Genomic DNA, 24,868 nt, shown 5'->3' with positions numbered 1-24,868 from the left:
AAACATGATGTACTCGTAGAGTAGCCCTTCAGCCTTGCTACCTCAGACAGTTATAGACTACTGCTGTTTTTAGATACTTGTTAACGTCCGCTTGATCGACCGCGAAAACATGAATAAAAGTCATGTTTTCTCTTCGCTGTATCCACACTCTTTTTTTTTTTTTTTTTGCAGTGCAAGCAACACGAAAAATCTTATGTATTTATATTAGAATTGTTTGCATTCTAGCTGTCTTTTCGAATAATAATAATAATAACATACATTTTAAAAGACTAGCCAAATCAGCATGAATAAAATAACTACTTTATATGTGAATTATCAGCAGTGAAATACTTTTTATGCATCCTTTAACATGATTTATAAAAATAAAAAAAAAAAAGCTTCCACTAATAATTCTCTCCAAAGAGTCCTCATCCTCTGATTGAACACACTAGGTCAAAGTTTCATTGTTCATCTTTTCTCACTTGTTATCGCTTGTCTAAATCATTATCATTGTAGAAACTTGGCCGTTAATTTTTGGCAGATGTCTTTACATGACAGTATCTTTAGATCGCGTATATATTTTCACTTTCATCTCGCAGAAAACTCACTATAAGCCTTTCCGATGTCTTGCTTTCTGGTTCCTTTATCCAATCAAGATGATTTACTGTATGACAGGTGTGTGTGCTTCATTCTGCATTCCTCGTGCTATTACACTAGGCAGCCTTAGGCTGCACATAGTCGCACGGTTAACCATCTTAGATTTCTGGCAAGATGAACCCTTCTGATTATATTGTCTACGTTAATCTTTTTTTTTTTTTTTTTTTTTCAAGTTCGAGTTTGGATTATTTTATATCAGATCACCATTATTTGTAATGTCAAATATCTAGCAAAGAAGCAGCTTTCTCATGAATGTTTTAATCGAAAACAACTTACCACAGATGCACTTAATTATAAGACGTATTTTTGGGACTAATATAATACTGGATTATTGTTCTATCATTTCTTGTATTTTTAAGTAATTCCATACCTGTGTGTGTGTGTTCTTAACTGCCAATACGTCTGCCTTTTCTGCATTGTCTTTTTTAAGAAAGTGATGCTTTGATCTTCGTATACTATCTCACTGTCAGCATTAGGCTATTTGTTCATAAAAGGAACCTCGAATTACCGGGATGACTGGGGAGATCACAGAGGCGTAGCTAGGGAGGGGCGGAGGGGGAAGTACGCCCCTGGCGGCACTTGGAACCTTTTTTTGAACTTTTGCAGTTAATTCTAAAATACAGTCTAGAGAACTCATTTCCAAAGATTGTAACTACTGCGAATTTTCCTCACAACTGCTGTGAGTATTGCTAGTTGTGAGAGGAGTGTTTCTAAATAAAATTGATTAAGAATTGCCTACATCATTATGAAATAGACTTCGCCAATGTCATCGACGATTTTGCTAACAGAAAAGCAAGAAAAATAAAATTTTAGAATGTTGAAATTTACGTTTTACTTCAAAAATAAACATAGTGTTTTAATTTATTTCCCTATACGTTGTTTTGACTTTTTGTAGTATATTTGGTGTGTATTGAGAGGGGTGGCAAACTTAGGGATTTCCCCGGGAGGCAAAAGCTCTAGCTACACCGCTGGGAGATCATCTTTGCTATCCATCACTGTAGTTAAGCATCTTCTTGAAGCACGATACCATATGCAATTTAACATTCAAAAAATATAATAAATAATAATAAAAATAAATTGCAAATGGTATCGTGCTTTAAAAAGTTGCCCAACATCACTAAAGGATGACACTACAGTTGAAATAAAACCGCAAATATGGGAGTTCTTATAATAACGATGCCCAAAATGCATGAAGGTCACGAAAATAGGGCTAGTAATACTACGCCTTTCGAGGTCACTTATCCTGCTATAGCATTGCTTATGGTCACGGTTCGTCTAAAGTATACATAATCCGTATTTAAATCTTTCGGGGTCACAACCTCCTAGTGATGATATATTCAAACGCTGACTATTTCTCTCTTTACTGAAGAGGTGTGGGATTGTTAATGGAAGGAGAACGCACCTCTTTTTGGAGTGTACATAACTACTTTCATGTTCGTGTTTCTTGTCAGTCAAGGATTCTGATGATAATGTCAGTGTTTCTTGTTTGTTGACGGTTTTAATAGTTAAAAAAAAAACCCAATTAGCTGTACTTTACATTTCAAATCGTAATATTAGTTTATTATAGACAAGAATTTAGCCAAGTTTCTGATGCCAGTTTTATTTATTTTTTTTAATAGGAGTTATATTTACGCCTAAGAATCCTTTGTCACATATTTTATTATTTTATAATGAGGCAAGCAAGTAACAGATATTATCTTCTACTGCGTTAAACAATTGTAAAGTGACAAAGAACGAAATTGATTTAGGCATTAAATACGTCTCATTAATTTACTTAATTTTTTAAAACTCTCTAGGAGCAGTAAGATGCTCTAGTTGACGAGTGGGAGTTAATCGGTTATTCAGAAAGAGGGAAAAGAATTTCTGCATTCTTTAACTCCTACTTGACGGGTGTGAGCTCGATGTTTTGAATCCTACGAAATAGGCTGAGTAGTCCCTGGGATTTCCCCCGAATGGGCTGTACTTACTTACTTAAAAAGGTCTGATGTAAGAAATTGGTATTTCCTATGTCATGAGAAAATAGGATATCTTTTTTTTTTAAAAAAAAAGTGTAAATTTTATAAATAAATTCGTCTAGACAATTCATTAACGTAGTGGAATATTTATATTTCTCAGTTCCATAATTTGGAACATAATTTGCGTAAATAAAACCATCTCCCAGTGTAGTGTAGTCGTGTATCGCAGATTACAATCTCAGTATGGATTGTTATTAAAGATGATAAAGTTGTGAACTTTAATCATTTTGTTCATCCCATACTATTGAATTGATATTCGATAGTTATTTGCATAACGTTTTTTTTTTTTTTTAATTTTTATTTTAGATGTTACATCTGTTAAAATGAGCATTTCTTTTAGCATTTTTTTCTGGATTCCTATAATTTAAATGCGGGAAATATTTCTGTACTTCGAATACAATGTTTGAAATGTTCCTCTCCCTTCAAACAGGACTAAATAGCATGTTGAAAACAAAATCAATTTTGATCATATTTTTCAATCCTCATTGCAAAGAGAAAAGTTATTACAAGTCGAGGAACATGAAGTATACGAGAGATGGTCAACAGTATTAGGGAAAGAACGTTTTGTCGAGAAATTCAACAACATGCATGATGTTTGAGTTATTACCGTCGAAGTACGGAAGTGTTGGTACTACTCTGGTATTTCTGATGGAGAATGGTCTGCATCTGCCGTATTCAGTGTCTTATTTAATTATATATTCGCAGTTTTATAACATGATCGTGGATGATAATAAATTATTTAATTACTAATATGGAATCATTCCTTTTGAACATGTCAATGCTGTTTTAATGTGGTATACGAAAATAATAATAAAAACAACTAAAAATGTAAACATAAAAATGGATGAGGTTGAATCCAATGGGAAGAACATTAAGAGATGCACAAGCCAATCTGTATGAGGCATTGTTGGGAGGGAGGAGGGCAGTCATCGGAAGTACTCAGTACGTATAACCTTCAAGCCTGGTGTAATCGATTTTAGGTTATTTTGTAGTTGTTGTTAGGTGAAAAGCTGAGTTTCTCCCTCACCAAAGAATCCTTTGTCACATATTTTATTATTTCATAATGAGGCAACCAGGTAACAGGTATTAACTTTTACTGCGTCAAAAGCTTCAAACTTTTGTTTCTAAGCGCGTGCTGTTTTTCTCCATTTTCCTCCATTTTTGAATCTGAAAGGAATGGATGACATTTTTTTAAAATTAATTAATTAATTTTTTTTATACGTTACACATTTCGTTCCCTTTAATAAATATATGTTTCCTGGTTCACGTAAATGTTTATTGCAAGCCTCCGGTTTCTGTTATTTAGAGGGAAAGGGCAGAATGCAGAATAATTATCATAAACCCCTCAGTGCTGGAAATTGGAGAAGTTTGCGGACCCATAAAAGCACACGAATCCTTACGAACGCTGAAAACGAATTCACGTTTAAATAATCGATAAATACACTGAAAGCTTGTTGCACTAGAAGAATTAAAAAGTTGAAATAATCCCCTGAACACTGAGCATTTACTATATTTACACGAATCGTGTTACTCATCACTATAGTTGATAATATAATCGAATAGCACTGTAAAGTGTAATGAAATGACAAACGTTATTTTTGGTAGAAATTGAATGTTTTAATACATGCCAGATTTTGCTAAAAAATCTGTCATGCCCACCAAGTTGATAGCGTATTCGTTCCCCAACAAACAAGCTTTGGGTTTGAATTCCGTTGTGAGCATAGATATATACGACTTCCTTAAAATAGTAGATGAAAATAATGGTTTATTACTTGACTCAACTAAGTCTAGTTGACCGAATGTTTAGCGTACCCCGCTCTCCAACCAGCAGGCTATGAATTCGAATACGTTTTGGGCATAGATACATTTTCAGCACTCGATATAAATATTATGCGCATTAATTTTATTACCAGCCTGATTAAAGTGGTTAGTAAAATTTATCGTATTTAACTCTGTCATCACAAAATTACATTTCCAATTCTTGAAAGAACGGACATTTTAAATACCGACAATTATATAAATAGAGTACTGCTTGAAGTTACTATTCAAGAGTTTGAAGCGTTATAAAAGGCATCACAGGATGTCAAGATGCACTTATTTACTGCTGAAGTGTCTATTTTTCACGCCCTTGTCATTTTCCGCCTATATGTTTACAGCATTCTATCTGGGTGAGAAACTTCGGGTATTATCTCAACATTAATACATCATTCCTTCAACTGGCACATATGTACATCTTAATCAACGTGGGTGTTCGACTCTCTCTCTAATAGTTCTATATACATCATCTTTTATACAACTCAATTAGACTCCTAACCATTTCCTGTCCTCTATCCATTTTATTGGTTATAGCGACCTTCGTAAATCGTTATGTTATGATTCACTATCACCCAGTGGCGGTAGCGAATACATTTCTCTGGAAATGCTTTTTTCTATCGCTTATTTGATATATGGCGTAACTAATAGAGATGGGAAATGCGATTTTTTATGCAATTTAAATTCTGGTTGTTTTTTATGAATTGGTTCCATTTCTTTGATTGCACCATTGCAGCTGCTGCCCGTTCATGAGTGATAAAAATGCAAGTATAATTAGAGTCTTACACATAGCGGGTTTATTTTGAAATAATATTAGGATAATAAAATAAGAAATAATTAAACTAAATTATTTATGTGTTTATATGTTGGAATTAACATGGAGATAATTCAGAATTTTAAGTTTAGGGAGTGTATTTAATTTTTCAAGTCAATGTGCTTTATACACACGCAGATACATCTAAAATTATTTATATGCGGTGATATAAATTTCTGAGCTAGCATACGTGGCTCAGTTTTTTGTAATTTAAATGTGAAAAAGGAAGAAATCTTGCCGATCTTGAATGATAGGGTTGTGTTATAGTTAGGATGAAAATCATTTAGAAATTAATCTAGGAAAATGCAAGAATGAAGGTACTTGAAAATTTCAAGTTCAGAGAGTATGGGAACAGGTTCGTGGAAAAGAGGAGAAGAAGAACTGGTGTTTGTCCGATTGCCTGTTTCTCATGTTCATCACGTTATTAAGCCGAGTAAGAAATTGGAAACCAGCCAAAGAATACTTGGTCGTGGCCTGAATAGAGGATAAGTTTGTGTAGTAGAGGGCTTTGATGCTTATTATGTGATTGATCATTGTGTGTAATATTTTTTTCCCAAGGAATAAGGATGATTATAAAACAAAATGATTGGAATTTACAGTAGTTAAATATTTAGAAGATTGACTTTTAGATATTATAGTTATCATAGATTACGGTTTAAGTTTTGAATGGAATATTTTAAAAATTCAAAAATTAAACCAAAATCTGCCCATAGTCATATTTCTACAAGCAACAGTAGCCTATTTTCAAAAATAAAAATAATATGTCTTGCCACCTCACTCCACTGCGTTAGCCTCAGTAGCTGTAGACCATAGGTTCCCAAAGTAGGCGGTACCGCCCCCCCCCAGTGGACGCTGAAGCCTTCTGGGGGAGGGGCTATAGTGGGATCAGAAGCATTTGGGGGCGGTGGCTCTTTATAGAAGAAATTAATAATATATATTTAAAAATTAATTATTTTCGTGATTTTGCGATTAGATAATCATTTAAAATTTAAATATTGAATTTTAATTCATCTTATGCACGTCTTACACGATCAATTTTTTTTATCAATTTTCTATTTCAATTATTTAATCATTTGAAAATTTGCCATGTCAGATAGAAATAGATGTCAATTTTCTATGTCAATGAGAAAATTGAACGTGTCATACAGGATATTTTAACTTCTATTTTTTTATATACTTAAAAAAATTATTCATTTTTTGCTATTGTAAAAATGGATCGTGCCATACAGGGTCTATCCACGCAGCAGACGAGTCTTAACTAGTAGTAGCATGTCGGTCAACTATTACATAGGTAATTCACTCAATTCAGCATGTTTTGACAGGAATATGGGTGCTTGCAGTGGCTTGTTCAAAGCACGAGTACGATGGTATCGCAAACAAGACAATGCATGCAAGTCGATTCGGGCTAGATTTCAAATCTATAAATACCAGTGGTTTAGGAATAAGTTTCATTATTTTTTGTGTGCTTTGCCAACAATCATCAGTCGAAAGTGTGATAGATAAGTGGAGTCATACAAAGAAAGTGTAAATTAAATATTTTATTTTGTGAATATTTTTTCAAATTTTATTACTTCATTATGTCTGAATATAAGAAGAAATGTCGACAGTACAGTATTGAGTATTTGAAATATGATTTTATTCAGTCTCAAATGTTTGAAATATGGTTTTATTCAAACTATTATAATGGTGGGGGGGGGGGGGCGTTACAAAATTTATGTGTTGCAAAGTGGGCGGTGGCCCGAAAAAGTTTGGCAACCTATGCTGTAGACGAAGCCCTTTGGTCGGAAAGGCCTGAGTTCGTTTCCCATCTCATGACGTAAGGAATCTTTATCAGATGTTTGCGACTAAAGGTGAGTTAACCGGTCTCAATATGCAGGTGGAGAGTTTCTTGGTCTCGGAAACTCGGGTTTTTGATCCCTCAAAAACAAGCACACCGACCCCGTGAATACACAGATCTGCAGACATAGAACACTTCGGAGAATGATGGTAGCCTGCAATGGCTCCAGCTAGGAAGTAGTACTCCTGACCGATACCCCATCTCGGATTTAAATGCCAATACTGGTATCCTGGATACTTCAATACACTAACAACAACAGTCCACTGCGTGATCATATGCTGTTTAGCTAATCTCCCAATTATTTTTATATACTATGCATACACAAGAAGATCGGATTTTATGTAAATTATAAGCACTGCACTGGGATAGCGGCAGTTCTCATTAAGATTAACAATAAGTTAATCTAAAATGTATAATAAATAATTTTGCAATGCAAACTTTCTTTTCATATTTCTGTCCTACCAAAATAATTGATTTCATTTTGGTTATTATTATTATTTCATAATAGCTTGCTATGATTGCCATTATTTTTAGTGAAATACTTAGGTTTCAATTTTGACTTTTATTATAATCTTCATATTTTGTCATGTTGCACGAAAATACGCCATGAAAATGGAATCACATCAAAGACTTTCGCACACAAGAATCATGGGTGCAATTATTGTTATGAGATAAATAGAAACGAAGTATGAATTGTACTACTAGAATCTCTCACAAATCACAAATAGCTCTTTAGTATGAAACCGGAGTCAACTTCAATTACGAAATGTCTAAAGATATCTCTCATTGTTAAACTTAATGAGAACTCAGTAAAGTGCTTATAATTTAAATAAAATCCAATTTTCTTGTGTATGCATAGTACGAGTACATAAAACTAATTATGAATGAAGAGTTTGGTGTTTATATCCACATATATTGGTCATTAAGTGAAACATTTAAGTAGACCGAGCTCATCGATAGTAGCATATTAACCAAAGTTTAAGCGAGTATCATTGCTGCAATAAACTCGCTTAAGAAACATCGTTTTGCATAGCGAAAGTTTCAGTCAAACCGGTCAGAGAATACAAGTGCACGAACAAAATTACATTACAACCAATAGAGATGTACTAGTTTAATAACATGGGCCATATTCTGTCCGCGTGGACCTTTTGTTATGCTTTAAATAAATAATAATTATTAAGTCAAGTTAAATTAATGCAGTTTTGTTTTTAGCACTTCTGTTCTTCAATTACACTTGAATTTCAAAAATTAAGATGATCATTGGAAATGTGCTGAAGGTGATGCGATATAATTAACTCAAATTGGGTGTGCTATTGACAGTTGAAGCATTTTCTGGAGAGGTTTCATGTTTAACCAGTTTCTTTTATCTGTTTAAGTACTTTCCAGAATGACCATAATTTTATTTGTGCAGGCTAACACTTCTCTTTCCCGCTGATGAAAATGAAACACGATCACTGAGTTAATTAACAGTTATCCTGGTTTAATAGATACGATACCTCTCTGAGAAATTAATAGTTTGTAATTAATGCTTTGTAATTATATTATTGTGTGTGTGTAATATATGCTGCTCAAAACAATTAGTGGTTTACAAATGTAACACCTTTATTTTAAAATATTCTTAATATACAACATTATAGAACACGCAATCGCGTACAAAATCATGTTAAGACACGTTTCGACTAATCATGTCGAAACGTGTCTTAGCCGTGTTAGCATATGGGGGGGGGTATAAAAGCGTGGCTTGTTGCGCTCACTTCCAAAGTGCATAATTATCACTTTAATTGTCAACTTGTGTCACTTACCACCCATTATTTTGTTCAAAATGGCAGAGCAACATAATATCCCGGAATCAATGGCTTGGAGAGTCATTGGTCGATTAGAACCTGGACGAAACGCAGCAAGTTGTCGCTCACGTGTGTCTTGTATCTCAAAGCGTAATTTCGCGACTTTGGAATCGCTTTCTGGAGACGGGAAATGTTTGCTGAAGATAAGGTCAAGGTCACCCATCACCAACAACTCCAAGAGACGATCAGTATTTGTCATTACTTGCCAGAAGAACATGAGTGGGATGCTTTAGGTAGGCGCGTTTCTGATCGACTGGGGCCACCACGATTGCTTCAAGAGCTCGAAATTGCTCTCACAGAAGAGGGGGGAAATATCCCACAAGAACTGTTTGATCATCTTATCCAGTCTATGCAATCAAACTGTTTTGGCTGTTAATGGAGACCATACACCCTATTAAAATTAACAAAAGCGTTTTTGACTATTCTTGTTGTTATTCTTGTTAAAATTATTTCACGCTAAAATGTATAATTTGTTAAGTTTGTAATAAATATCGATTATTTAAACAATATCTCATCAATTATACCCTATCCATAAGTAAGAAATATTTATTCAAAGTACCCAATAGTTATAATATATATATATATATATGTATATATATATAGTAGGAATTTTCTGTCTGAGGTTAGTTGGTTGTTCAGAATTTATTATTGCACATTTAATTTCCACAATATCACGTTTACTTATTTTTCGGTGCTATTTGCTTTCAGGAAGGGAGAACAGCACTTCACCTGGCAGCAGCTAATGGTCACTTGGAAACAGTGAAGGCATTGATAGAGGCTGGAGCAAAAGTGAATGCTGTTGATGCAGTAAGTCACAAATCATTTTTATTTAATTTTTTATTTGATTAAAGCAGTTTTTGTAACTCTATATTATTTTTCATTGATTAGTGTCTTCTCAAGTGTGAATGTTTTGTAACAGAGAATCTGTTCTTCTGAAAGCATTCTGTTTTATGTAATTTTTCCCTTGATATGAAATCTAGGAAGCATTATCTATTTCAGAAACAAGTTTAAGATGCGCAATAATTTTCCATGATTTATACTGTAAAGCCGGCCTAGTTGGCCGAGTGGTTAGAGTGTCCGCTCTCAAGCCAAGAGGCCGTGGGTTCGAATCCCGCCATGGACATGGATGTTTGTGATTGTTCTACAAACCTTGTGTGGAAAGGGAATCTGCGACCCTACCACTTATTCTAGCAGAAGGCATCATTGCCAAAACCATGTGATTTCTTCCGTGAGGTACGGAGGTGACCATACGGTGTCTACGGAAGTCAAATGTGAAATTTATACTGGAAGGACTACTTTTAATATAAATACTGGAAAATTATTGAGTATCTAAGAAATAATTCACCTATATTACTGTGTTATTACTCATATTGCCTAAGTCATCATTAATTCATTTTTACTGATTTCTTCCGCTCTTCTTCTTCGCACACTCGGTATCGACGATGTCCTTTGGTTTCAAAGACCTAGGTTCGAATTCCTTATGGGGCGCAAACGAAGGTGGGAGGATTTTTCATCCCACAAAATGTACAAATAGGCTGGAATGACACACACACACACCATTAACAGATATAATACATGGCCTCATAGCCTTAGTCGCTTTTGCCATAATTCAGTACAGTCCAGACTAAATTTTGCTTCGTTCCTTAATACGCCGTAGCGTTGGCCTGAGAGATAAGCGATGTCGAGGTCGCTGATATGCTGAATTTTCGGATACGTTCTGATAAAAATAAAGCGCGCCCCTTGACGGTGACGAGAGGCAATGAAGACGAAATACTTCGAAACTGAACATCGATGTAGGCAGTGGCACACCCAGGATTTAATCAAATGACTGCAGATGCTCAGTCATACGACCTATGACTGAGCATCTTCAGTGATCGCCAATACATGATACCTGTGATCTGCTCTAGCCCGGTTCGGGCAAAAAACTAGTGCTCGATCCGCACGAGCACTACCTCGTTCGCTTTGCGTTCATAGCGACCGCGATTCCCGAGAGCTATAGAGTATTAAAGTGGGACACCTTATGTGACTGCTAATTCATAAGTAATATAGAAATAGAAGACACGACACAACATAAATAAAAAAATAATAATTTTAATTAATAAAAGATTTTTGGAAAATTTTCTAGTGTTTTTTCTTTTTTTGGGGGGGGGACGGTGCCCCTTCCCCCTCCAGGGTGCGCCAATGGATGTACATGATGCGTTCCAAACACAGAAAATACTTAGCAAACCTTAAATCCTGCAAAATAGATTTTTCTTGTTTGTGATTACGCCAAAGAATCTGAGATTGCCAGGTTTTATTACTAATAGCATGTAGTTATGTTCTTGAGCTCATTTTTAAATTTTGCGTAGAGGTCACTGTCGTTCTGGAGAACTGGGCTATTGCACTTGCGAAATATATATGCCATTTCACGATGTTTATATGCTTCTGTTTTTTGCCACGGGCTGCCGTATCTTTCTGGGACTTTGAAGACCACTTAAATTGTTGTCGACATGATTTTCATGAATCCCGGTAAATTATAATATATATATTTTTAAAATTCTACAATCAATACATAATTTTATGATATTAGCCGAAGTTTAGTAAATGTGTTTTTGAAGTGTATGGAAGTCTTGCAGTTTCCAGTTCGGCTGAGACCACTACTGTTGCATTCCAATTGGATTAAATTAGGGGAAACTCGTGAACATTTAGATTGCATAATAAAATGAGTTAAATTTAATATAAAAATGGGATGACTCTCCAGTAATACGGAAAGAGTAATCCGTTTAAAACTTCGATGATTTGTGTTAAGTATGAAACTTTATGGATAAAAATAAATCTCATGGCAATAAATGAGTCCAATTTGTTATTATTCGTGTGGAATTAAATTTATGGGGAAATGAAATCATACCGAAGGCTTTAATAAACGAATTACACTATTACTGAAACGTAGTAATTCAGAATAATTTTGATAGTCAAATATGAATATAAAAAAATGAATATAAAGCAAAGACATAATACAGGAAATCATGCTTTCGATGACACTAATAGAGGAAGTAGGAAAAGTTTTCCAAATATGAGATTTTCCTTGGCAACGTGAACGTTGGTAACTGTGCCGAAACAAATAGTTCTCAGTTCTTGAAGCATTTTTGTGTTAAATTTACCGGAACACGTTCATTCATGAAGGCGCACAGGAGCAAAATAAAAACAGCCGCTTAGCCCAGCTGGAATACCAGAAAATAATCTACGTATATGATCATTAGTTACATTGACTCGGTGATTAAATATGTTCATCTTTTTTATATTATATTATATTATATAATATATAATGTATAATATATAACATTATATAATGTTATTAGGTATTGTATTTGTCTTCTCTGGAAAAAAAAAAAAAATTCTTTGGAAGCTTCTGGGTTTGCATTCTGATGACTTGTTAGACCGACATCGGTATGCAAAGCTATTATAAAAACATTGCCTTAAAACTAGAACATTGTCAAAGGGTCGAAGATCACTTGATCAAAATGACTGAATAATAATAATACTGTAATAATAATAATAATAATAATAATACTGTAATAATAATAATAATAATAAAGTCTAATAAAACTTTTTAAGTGTTTAGAGAAAGTCTCAGAAAAGGAAAAAAAAACACTTCAGGATATTATAAAAAACGAAAAAAGAGAAGACTGGGAGGTCTCTTGCTATAGGCAGTGCTGGTCTGGTGAGCTAGTAAAACTCTTAGAGATGGTTTTTAAAGCTGAGGGAAAATAGGGGAGCAAAACGTGACATGTTTGAGTGCCTGATGACAACGTTGTTACAGAAGAGTGAAAAAAAAGAAAAGAAAGTAAGAAAAACCTGGCAGTCAATTAGGCTTGCAAATGGGCATTAAAAAAGGAGGGAGAAGAAAAAGAAATAGAGAGAGATCAATAGTTCTTTTATTTTCATAAAATAAAATTGTGAGACATGAAACTATCATTTATATCGTAATAATCTTAAAACATAATTAAAAGAAACACACGTAATAACCACAGTGAAAATTATTTAATTGTAAATATTTCATCCTAAGTATCTTAGGACATCATCAGTACAGTAGTTTCAAACAATAATAGGAATAACATACAGTTAGGGCGCATGATTGCAATAGAATCTCATTAAAACGTGCGTAACGTGTTATAAAAATAAAAAAATAAATAAAATAACAATAAAAATAATTATTTAACACAATTTTGTATGACAATTTCCCATACTTTAGGAATAGTAAGAACGTCGTTGCGGTTTAAGTTTGGTCTGTGTAGTAGGGCTTCAGAACTTTCTTTGTATAAACGTTCATGTTTATATAAAGATCTATGTAAAAGTTTAGACTTTTCCCAATGGATCCTATGGCTTGGATTTTCAATTCCGTGTTGAGAGAGGCGAGATTTTTGTGGTTTAAAAAGACGAATGTGGTCTTGATGTTCCGGGATGCGTTTCTGAACAGACCTACCTGTCTGTCCAAAGTAAGACAATTTGCATGAGCATGGAATTTCATAAACGCCAGGCAACATCAAACCTATCAACCAAATTTACAACTTGTTACCTTCTCCTAAGGACAAACTCTCACCTTTGATGTTGCCTGGCGTTTATGAAATTCCATGCTCATGCAAATTGTCTTGCTTTGGACAGACAGGTAGGTCTGTTCAGAAACGCATCTCGGAACATCAAGACCACATTCGTCTTTTTAAACCGCAAAAATCTGGCCTCTCTCAACACGGAATTGAAAATCCAAACGATAGGATCCATTGGGAAAAGTCTAAACTTTTACATAGATCTTTATATAAACATGAACGTTTATACAAAGAAAGGTCTGAAGCCCTACTACACAGACCAAACTTAAACCGCAACGACGTTCTTACTATTCCTAAAGTATAGGAAATTGTCATACAAAATTGTGTGAAATAATTTATTTTTATTTATTTTATTTTTATTTTTTTGTAACACGTTACGCACGTTTAATGAGATTCTATTGTAATCATTCGCCCTAACTGTATGTTATTCCTATTATTGTTTGAAACTACTGTACTGATGATCTCCTAAGATACTTAGGATGAATATTTACAATTAAATAATTTTCACTGTGGTTATTACGTGTGTTTCTTTTAATTATGATCGCACCACAGGTTTCGTTATTTAAAAAAAAATCTTAAAACATATTTTCATACAATTAATTTTATCTTTACGAGAAGGTATTAATATTGTCAACTTTCTAAAATTTATATACCGAATCCACTAGTCGAATATTCAGCTTACACCTTTATCGTTTTGTTATTAGTAAGCCTTTTAGTATAGGCTTGTCATGATGTTTAAAATAAGAAGATGGAGAAATATTAGTGAAAAATGGTTATTTACTAATATTTATATAACCTTAAAAATATTTAAAAGTTCCTGATAACCGGCTTTTCTTGCAGTCCAAAAAACTTGACCGAAGTATGAGTTCGTTATGTGAGAATTCGTTTTTACCCATATTTTTCAAACGCTTTTTCGCGTTTTCTGAAGGAGCTGTATTTTTTAAAATTGTATTTTCACTTGATATTAATGTTGACACGAAAAATCCGGACTAGCAAACAAACTTCTTGTTCTATCTCAGGTACAGAAACTTGAAGTGATAACTAAAATAGAAAAAAAGATTCATAGGGATAATTTAATAAAGTACAAGTTCAAGACATCCACTATTTGACTGTTTCATACGTACATTATCTACCGCCCGATATTAATTAAATATGCAAAAAGGGCACAAAAGGTAAAGTAGAAATTTAAACTTAAGTTGTTACTTATTCTAATTACTATAATTGGAAGTGTTAATTTTTAAATGTTTTGTGTTATTCATTTATATTTAATTAAAAGCTTCCAAAAAAGACCAACATCCGATCTTTCGGAATAGTATCTTTTACGTAGCGCAACATAAAGTAGATATGCCAACCTCCCCTCGGCCAACCAATCAACCACACTTCGCGAGAAATTATTTTAATGTTATTTTAAATAATTTAATCACCTTATGCGATGGCACATTTAGATTTGCATTACTGTCGATTAGAATTTTCTGGTTTCTATTTATTCTCTGAGGAGAAAATTAAAATTCGCAATGCTGAGGATTTATCGTTTAGAAACAGAGTTGCAATATCAACTGGTCAGTCACTGGTTGTTTTAAGTTAAGAATACCTCACGATCGTGCCAAAATATAGTGAAGTGTTTAAGCCGATTCAGTGTGACATTAGCACATCTGATTAATTGTGGAAGACAGAGAAAGTAAATAGATCTTTTAATAAAGAAAAAAAAAAACGAAGCTGAAGACTTGCAACAAGAGAATTCGGTATAACAATAACCTAGCATAAATGCTAGGTTATTGTTATACCGATGCTTTCGACCCTGTTTTCAGAACTCAATACCGATGTCTTGCCAACCAAAGGGAAGGAATTTGCTATCCATGTGATTAAAGCAAGAATTAATAGATAATATGCCAAGTGATCTCGCTATACTTAAGTATAATTTTAGCTAGAAAATATGAAATGTTGGATAATTAAAAAAGTTAAGACCTCCTTTCCCTGCGGCAAGGCATTATTATTATTATTATTATTATTATTACAACGTTTCACCAGGAGACAATAAATCTCTGAAGAACAGCAGTGGCATGTTCGACTAATTATATTATCTGTTATTTTAGAGATGTTATTTTCTCTGAAAAATGCAAATATAACATGGGATTGTGCAAATAATTTCCTTAAACGTAATAAACATAATAGAAGTTCAGATTTTTTTCTCTTTATTTTTAAAGAAAAACTTCTAAAGAAAATCTGTGCACTAGTTTGGTCACGTTACTGTGGATATTAATGCCATTTTAGAAGAGTTTGAAAAGAGGAAAACAGATTAGTGCAGAAATGATCAATGCGAGCATCAATTTGCTACACGCACTGTAATGGTGATTTTAGATTTTTAAAGACTTGACCAAGCTTATCTTCGAAATGCTTTCCTTCTCCGTGCATTCCAAGATGTGGACTTAAAGGCTTCGGAGACGCTTTAAAACAACAGCTTTTTTTTTTTTTCATGATGGCGTGATTATTGCTGCACTTGACTGTCTAAGTCATTTCACGGCACACGATCGCTGTAATGGCCCAATTTCTTCTTTATTGCGACGTGTCTTTTATCCAAGGGGATAGAAGTTGTTAATCGACTATTACTGGAAGGTAGAGTAAGTCGGGAAAAGCAAAAGAAAACAAAAAACATTCAGGATAGGCTCGTGTCGGATAAAACATTTTCTAGAAAAAAAAAAAAAAGATGATCATTTGGTAGAGAGAGACAGTTTGAAAACAAATGCATGGAAAGAAATTGAAAAGACCTTCTTACGCTTTGGATGGAGAAAGGAAGATTAAAATAGACCACAGGGATTATAGCAAGGTATTTCTATTCTTAATGCCATTCTCGGAAAGTGTTGGTTGTATTAAATCAATAAAATCTAATTTACCCTCGTTATCAAAAGATAAAACGGAAAATAAATTCCGAAAGTCAGCTATACTGGCGTACCTTCTCAACAACAGTACTTCACGAACTCTCCATATACGAACACGAGTATCTTTAGTAGTTTGGTAGATGTCACGAGCCACACATAACCAAGGTCACGACTATGCTGCATTTGATAAAGATTCTTTGCCTGCCGTGTCCGGTTAAGTTAGTTACTATGGTCCTGGTCGTGGCACGTCGAACATGAGCTTCATTATCTCTCTCACGACACCGACATATGCGGTTTCCTCAGTGCATTAAGTTGAATCGACTACTTCGCCAAATGAAAACAGAATTTTCATTTAAAATATCTTTATATTATGACAGCTACCTTGATTAAACCGTCACATTTTTTTCTTTGTTATGGACTTTATCAAAGACGTTATATAATCTTGACTTTAGTTAGGCCTTGGCTACCTTGCTCTAGAATTTTTTTTTTTTTCTTTCACATTATGATTAATCGGTGTACTGGGAAGGGTCTGAAACAACATTTACACTTAGCTACCTGAAAACTGTTCTTGATTTTGTGAATTGCTGGCTAATTAGGAAAAGTAAACCACACTTTCCAAATAGCATTATGTTTCCTAACAATCAGTAATCCATGAGAAGTGAATGAGGATTAAGTGCGAAGGATTAGATATAAAAATTCTTGACGATTTTGAATTAAAAATAGGAATTCTGGACTGAAATGAATCATTTGCACAAAGTTGTTTTATTTCAGAGAGAGAGAGAGAGAGAGAGAGATTACGATTGCTTTCATAAGTCTTTTGTAGACAGAAGAATAATCGATTTTTTTTTTCTTTCACGCTGTCATCAGATTCATTTCTAGTTCATAATATCAATGAAGTCCTTCTAAAACAAATATATTCTTATTGCGTATTATTCATAGCGGTTGGCAGTTTAGCAAGTGTTATTCGTTATTTTGTGCATTATTTAAATCAGTGTGGCCCGAAATATTTATGATGGCTTGAAATTTGCATTCAAAATGGCTCTGACTTTTCCAAGGTTTCATGATGAAGACGAATTTCAACTGCCCAGATGCATGTAAACATAATATTTGATATCGTTTTTGCGTTTCTTAGTTCGTCAGCTTAAACGAAGCTTTTTTGATGGCTTGGGTATACCAATTAGCTATGAACATTACTTGAGGAAAAAAAAATTAAATATGGCTATTCCCGATAATCATAATAACTAATATTTTTGTCCGAGTATGGGATAATCTAAATATCTTTTCTAGCTATTACTATAAGCAGATGTTCATCTAGAACAAATTATGGCAATTAATTTAGCACAACAGGAAAAGCAGTTTGGTATCTCTGTGATGGACATTCAAAACACTTCATGAACCCTTATCGTCACGTTGTGGATTTTGAGATGCTGGGTTTGATTACCCGAGTTTCCCAGAGAAAAACACCTACTTTCTATAACAAATTTAGTTTAATCCTTTATTCAAGTGTAAGCAAACAAGTTTGCGCCTGAAGTATCTTCAGGACTAAGGCAACTCGTGGTAAAGGTGGATCAAGCTTGTCTTAGTATCTCCCATAATGCAAAGCACATCTCCTTGCGGACATGTATAATGCTATGCATTAAGGGAAGGGCCAAAAAAAAAAACTTCCAACACTTACTTTCTCTTGACAAAGATCGACTAACAAAGGCGTAGAAGCCATCCCTATAGTCGGCAACGAGAATCTTACTTATAAAGGTATTTCTCTTCGGGCAGCCTAGCGCTATGGAAGCAAATGTCATTTCCTTAAGGCTACGCAGGCACCTTGATAGATAAGTAATGAAACATGAATTTTCAAACAGCTATTAGTTTTATTATTCTCATTTGTATAGGTTTTCAAATTCAGATCCCAAGCGTTTGGAAATAAATCGTCTGCAGATCGATGATGTTGATTCATTATCCATGATTTATAAACGAGAACCTTAAGACTTATTTCTTGGTTTCGTGCTATTCATGATGTTTGGCTGTTTAAGTAAGTATTGTGCCTTATAAGCTTATCTTTCCTGATTGAGAAAATGCCAATAGATCTCTGGACTGCAGTGATATTCATGGCCTGCTGAAACACCTCTATCATGTTTGGAGCCCCAAAGTTGTTACCTCTATGTTTCATCTCCAGAGAAGCGTCCCCGGTTAGTTCCCTTCCCCCACTTTTCACACATGCAGTGCGTGTAATGGCTTTGCTGGGCATGCTCAGTACAGGAATCCTACATCTCCATTTGAAGGTACAGTAGAAACGGGGTTTTTGCAGGGCATGGTGAATCGTATTAGAGGCTTCCCGATCAGCCTTCTGTCACATACTCTTTCCAGGTTGTGTCTAGAGGGAATTCGAGTTTAGCACCGTGTAGGTGAAATTGTCGAGGCCACGCTTGGAGTTTGGACACCCACTGGTGAAAGTTCTCCGCAAAATTCCTTCAATTCTGCTCTTTGCCTACTCTATGAGTTTCGTGGACCTTTCAGATAACCAAATAAATACTAATGTCGCTGCGGTTATAAATAAATCTCCCACTGAAACAAAAAATACCAAAAAAAATGCAATATATATATATATATATATATATATATATATATATATATATATATTTTGTCTGAGTATGGGATAATCTAATTTATCCTACACCAGGGCCGCATTAATGATAAAAAAAAAAGATTTATCCGAGGGTCACATCACGATGCGTGTCTAGTAATTTGGTGAGCAGCAGCGACACAACTTCGAAAGCTGTACAAATGAACAATACTAATTGCGCACTAATCGCGCTCTCACGTTCTCCGTGAGCTCCCGGAGCATGCGCGTTGGAACAAAACAGTATCCTTTGATACATCTAATATTTGATAAACACGTGGGTATATAGTGATGTAAAAACACCAAATAAAATTACCAACATCGAGATTATCGATTAGTGATAGAATTAAAATATCTAATACGAATTCGATTCAAAATGTTATTTTATTTTTTCGCTCGTAAAAATCAAAACCCACAGGCGGGCCGCACAAAATGGCAATGCTTTGGACAGCCCTAATGTACACTATTGCTTACTGGCATTAAAGTCCGATACGTTAGTCCTAACTGAATCCAGTTTGGCATCCTTCACGCTTGCAATCACAGATCTTGCATGACGCATTCCATAAAAAGGGAAGAGCATGCGCTTTTGTCAAATCATACATTCCTTGCTGAAAGTATCAAATATGGAATTCAAGCTTTTCAGTGTACGCTGACTTAAGTTTCCTTACCTCCCTTTTGAGCTTCATTTGCGGCCATCTTTTACTACATGTTTCGTTTCGAAACGTTGATTTCATGCAGTCTAAATATCCAAATTATGAGATTATCTTCCTAGAGACTTTGCCATTCATAACACAGATTGGTTCTTCTTCTCTAACTTCACATATCAACCTGGAATGAAGCCCAAACCATTTGCTATCAGTCCCAGATAATAATAATAATTTTTCCACTCTGGACCTTTTCTTAATCAGCTCCATCACCAAATAAACTATATATTTGATTTCTTCTTGCCAACTCAAACCGTAACTTTATCCAGGCTGCCTTTTTTATAGATCGATCTCCTCCCGAACTCGAAATAACTAATCTAAGGCAGCAACCATTCCTGAGTTCAAAGTCAAGAATATTAGTAAACGAATGCATTTTAAAATAAGATTTGTGAAATGTTAAACATTGTTCATTACATGTAAATGAAGTGTAATTATTTTTTTTTATTCTATTTATTTATTTATTCAATATCTTCAAGGACCTCGACATACATTTTTTGGAGATTTTCCTGCTAAGCCACTGGAGGAAAACGAAAGTGCTTTCATATTAGTGGAACCCTTCATCAGAATCATAAAAGGACAACACTTCTCGATTAGTGACATTTAGCAGCTCACGCCGAAGATTTTGTAAGCTCTCCAACACTTTGTAACTTTTCAAGTTTCAAAACGCAAACATAGCACTTTTTGCATGAATCCCATCTGCGAACGTAGGATTCACATTAAAACCTATAGATATAAACCAATGTTATCAGCTCCATGGGTAAGAATCCGAAAACCTTCCTCTAGAAATCAAACTTCAAATTTCTTTCAAGACACTTCAAACCTCGAATAAGCAGAGTGGTGTTTCCATACTGGACGATCAAATTCATCTTCCAACCGAAGACATTTACAGAAGCATCCATGCCGACGGTGGGATTCGAAACGTTTTGTTTAGAGAGAGAGAGAGAATATTAAAGAGAAAACAAAGATTAGGATTAATTGTTCGTTGAAGATGAATGTAAATAAATGGATCCCACTCTGTCGCTAATGTCAGCATTTTTATCTTAATATTGCAGGGCAGAACCTATTGGCTTGTCAATAAAAATAACAGCAAAAAATAATTTACAAACGAAGTTGTTAGTGAAATAATTAATGATAAAAAAATAGTTGGAAACTTCTGCATGAAAAATCAATGCTTATCGCATTGGTACTCTGAATAACTCTTTCTCTCTCTCCGTTATTATTATTATTTTTTTTTAAAAATAAGATTTTAAGAAAATTACAGTCGTAACTGAAAATATCAACCCCCCCCTCCAAAAAAAAATTTTTTTTTTGGACTTCTGCCTCGAGCTTATGATTTTTTGCCATAAACTGTATCGAATTCACGAGTTTTTTTAAACTCTCGAAATACAAAAATGCATTTTCTGCGGTTTTCGTTTTAACAAGTACAAGACAGGCAAATAACTTTTGACAGAATACCTCTATAAAATTATGCGTAGTAGGATAGCGTTCCCTCCCCGACTGTATGTTGGTATGTTTTCTTTTCTTGATATCAAACTCAACAAATCGAAGAAAAAATTTCAATAGGAGAGAAAGCGGGAGAAAAAAAAATCTCGACACCAGCATTTCATTCGTGATTGGTAACTTCGCTCAGCCTGCGAGCGAGATTCGCTTTGGCCGAACTACTTCTATTTCTCTCTCTCTCTCTCTGTAAACTAGTGAGTTTCAGTCTAATATCCATGATTCGCATGTTTCGGAGAAAAGCTCCCAGAATACCTTACTTGCTATGGAAACTTTCAAGTGAAACAAACTCTGAAATAATGTAACCTTAAATCGATTTTTTTATGGAAAATTAAAAAAAAAGTGGTTATCAAAAATGAAAAACGATACACTTGAATAGCAAATAATTTTTAAATTTTGTGTCTCATACGGAAAATAAATATTTTGTTATTTAAAGGGAAGAAAAAAACTTATCAACTCTTAAGAGCTCGTTCAATGCCGAAGATTTGAATCCTCGGGATTTGAACGTAGCCTTTGCGGTAAACAAGCAGTTTTTTTTACCAACAGAACTACAGTGCACCAGGATCTTGGCAGAATCCCCCCCCCCCCAAAAAAAAAATTGGTGACTTGACTACAGTCATCATAGCATAAACTTACGTTCTAATTTCCTATAAATATATCAGTATACCGTAAATACAGACTTTTAATGCAGAAGCGCCATTTTACTTGCCTGTATATAAATGAAATGAAAATGACATTAATAACACTAACAAAGATTTACGAGGAATGTATTGAACAGTCTGCATCTTTTAGATGAGAATAATTTAAAAATATGCCTTATTGAATAGTAGGGCATCACTGTATTAGTGATATAAGATTGCGCTTTGAGTATTAAAATACATACTCCACGCAGCCGTCACTCAAGCGATTTCCTAACCCCAGTCATTTTTACATTATCCTTTTTGTGCTTCGTTAATGGCAACTTCAAGCTACTACGAAGTGCACCGCGGCTATTAAATAAAAGAATAAAACTATCCCAGGATTCCTATTGCTACTTAAAGAGAACACATCATTAGCGAACGGCCCTTTCTAATTATCTCCACCGGCATCAGTGTCGTTAAGTGCGCAGTCTTCTGCCTCATTTGTTGTCCTCAAAGGCGATTTCAGCCTTCTAGTATCATAAGATAGTATTTAGTGACTCAGCATGCGCATGCTTCATGCTACATTTGATAGTAAAGATGGATAATTTTGCGTCTTCTAACAGGAGGAGCGGCATCTCTGGAGGTCTCAGTTAACTACTTCGGATTTTTTTTTTTTTTTTTTTTTTTTTTTTTTTTTCAGGGATGTCTCATCAGATCCGTGAAATATTTTAGCATATTTGCCTGCAGTTGTGATATTTCAGTTATAACGTTATGTGTATATTTCCAGTACGCTTTTATCTGCATCGAAACACTGTTTGAAATACAAAACAGAAACACTGTTTTGTTAGGTTCGATGAACATTCATCAAGATTTTGCTTTACGCAAATTAAACCAACTGGCTGATGAACAAATACATTAGCAGAAATAACAGCCCTCTGCTATTTAGAAATATAGAAATAACAGGCTTCATAGCCATCGTTTCTTCGTCCAGTCAAGGACGGCCATTCGTGGAAGTTATTCTTACAGAGTAACTTCCACAAATACTGTGAAAGCAATTTTATGCTCCAGATTTCAGTATGATTTGTATTTCTGTTAGGTTACTTATAATTACGCAAGGTATTCTATTTATATTTTACTTTTTTTTTTCTTTAAAGGCAGGTTATACGCCTCTCCATCAGGCTGCAACAGAGGGCCATGTAGAAGTGGTGGGGATTTTGCTGAAAAGCAGTTGCCATGTGGACGCACAAGATGAACTCGTAAGTAAACTTTTCTTGCATAACAAGTTTTATTACACGGTTATTATTACCGTGGTTGTTATCCGTGCCATTCTCTGAGAGTTTGCATTCAGAAGTTTTACATTGAACTTTCATACTTCTGAGCATTTCAGAGCAAAAATGGTGCAGATAATCTCACAGCTTCTCTAGTTCGTTAGTAGAAATTGTCCTTTAAAATATATAAAGTCAGTTTGATGACGATTCTCTGGACACAAATAGTCCGTTTCTTTTAATATTTCCATGTAGTATGATCTGAAGAAATCTGGTTAGTTTGAAAAGAAAAACTACTGTTGTTTTGTAATTAAACATATTATTGCCTATCTGCAAGAATTACTACCAGTAACTAAACTGATAGAATCAAGAAGAATGATAAGACATTCCCAGAAAGTCATCGGATTCATGAAAGATTTTTAGTGATTTTCAGTGGCTTTCCAGATATTCGGCCAGAAAGATTGAATTTCCCAACCAGCAATGCGATGGGCCCCCTCTTTTTCTATTCAAGTTAATCTAGAAAAGGTACCCTTATGGTATCAGAAGGAATGTACGGTTTGCATCATGTTCAGGTACGTGATCTCTGTTATCGTGGTTTCCACAAACAGTAATTAAGGAATCCGAAGTCGGGACAATAACACGTGTGTTGTGTGTGTGTGTACTGGGGGATCCTCCCCCTGGCGCCCCCCCCCCCCCCGAGTTCCGGGCTGGTAAGCCGGTTCTCCTTCAACACCTGATGACTCGAGACATGAGACAACAATGTGTTTGTTTCATCAAAGGCAAACACGTTGTTGGGCGTTTCAAAACAACAGACAAAAAACGTGACATAAAAATGTTTCAAATTTCGGCTTATCTTTTTATATATATAGAATATATATATATAATAAATTTTTTAACTTGGGGATATATATATTAGGATAACCAAGTAATTTTATAAACTTGGTTATTTTAACTCCTAATCCCAAATATGCAAACAATTAAGTTTGCGCCTGACACAAAGTTCAAGTCTAAAGATGGTACAACACCAGGGCAACTCATTGTAAAGGTGGGTAAAGCTCCGATCACTATTCTTAGTATTTTCCCATAATGTAAAGCACATCTCACTAGAAGATGTATACTGCAATGCATTATGGGTGGGATCACTACCCAGGACTTGGTATTTAGGGTCTAGCTACTCACTGAGGAGACCTCAAAAAAGGTTGAAACTGGTCTGGGTAGTGATCCCACCCATAATGCATTGCAGTATACATCTTCTAGTGAGATGTGCTTTACATCATGGGAAAATACTAAGAATAGTGATCGGAGCTTTACCCACCTTTACAATGAGTTGCCTTGGTGTTGTACCATCTTTAGACTTGAACTTTGTTTCAGGCGCAAACTTAATTGTTTGCATACTTGGATTAGGAGTTAAAATAACCAAGTTTATAAAATTACTTGGTTATCCTAATATATAAGGTTGTCTTTAGTCGAGAAATGCAGCCATAATATATCTGGGACAATATTTTCACTGGGATTGTATTCCGGTTGTGTTTGTCATTTATTTGTGACTTCTGTGCCAATGCATTTTGTAAGCTCCAAGCTGCGTAATATTAATAATAATAAAATTTCACGGTTGGCATTTTTTATATTAAAATATTTCTTTAGTTGTGAACTTGTCTTGTGATTTTTAAAAAATGGTACTTCTTTTCTTTCCATAAACTTCTTTAAAATTTCAATCTTTTTGAGATCTCACTTTGTCATTTTAAACATAA

The 24,868-nt window shown here is 34.5% G+C and overlaps 1 protein-coding gene across 1 annotated transcript in view; it reads left to right on the top strand.

Moving 5' to 3' along the window:
• The first annotated feature begins 1,812 nt into the window (after positions 1 to 1,812).
• LOC150094293 (uncharacterized) overlaps positions 1,813 to 24,868 on the top strand; it is a 180,414-nt gene continuing 157,358 nt past the window's right edge. Inside the window, exons 1-3 of the mRNA XM_090412435.1 lie at positions 1,813 to 1,905; positions 9,667 to 9,765; positions 23,007 to 23,108. Coding sequence (XP_090268561.1) covers positions 1,813 to 1,905; positions 9,667 to 9,765; positions 23,007 to 23,108 — 294 coding nt within the window. The remainder of the gene's footprint in view (positions 1,906 to 9,666; positions 9,766 to 23,006; positions 23,109 to 24,868) is intronic.

Source organism: Typopeltis vanoorti, chromosome 22, assembly GCF_054136105.1.
Source record: "Typopeltis vanoorti isolate ZY-2024b chromosome 22, IOZ_Tvanoo_1.0, whole genome shotgun sequence".
Lineage (NCBI taxonomy): Eukaryota > Metazoa > Arthropoda > Arachnida > Uropygi > Thelyphonidae > Typopeltis > Typopeltis vanoorti.
Note: the sequence above shows the minus strand (reverse complement) of the source record. Positions and strands in the feature narration are given on the sequence as shown.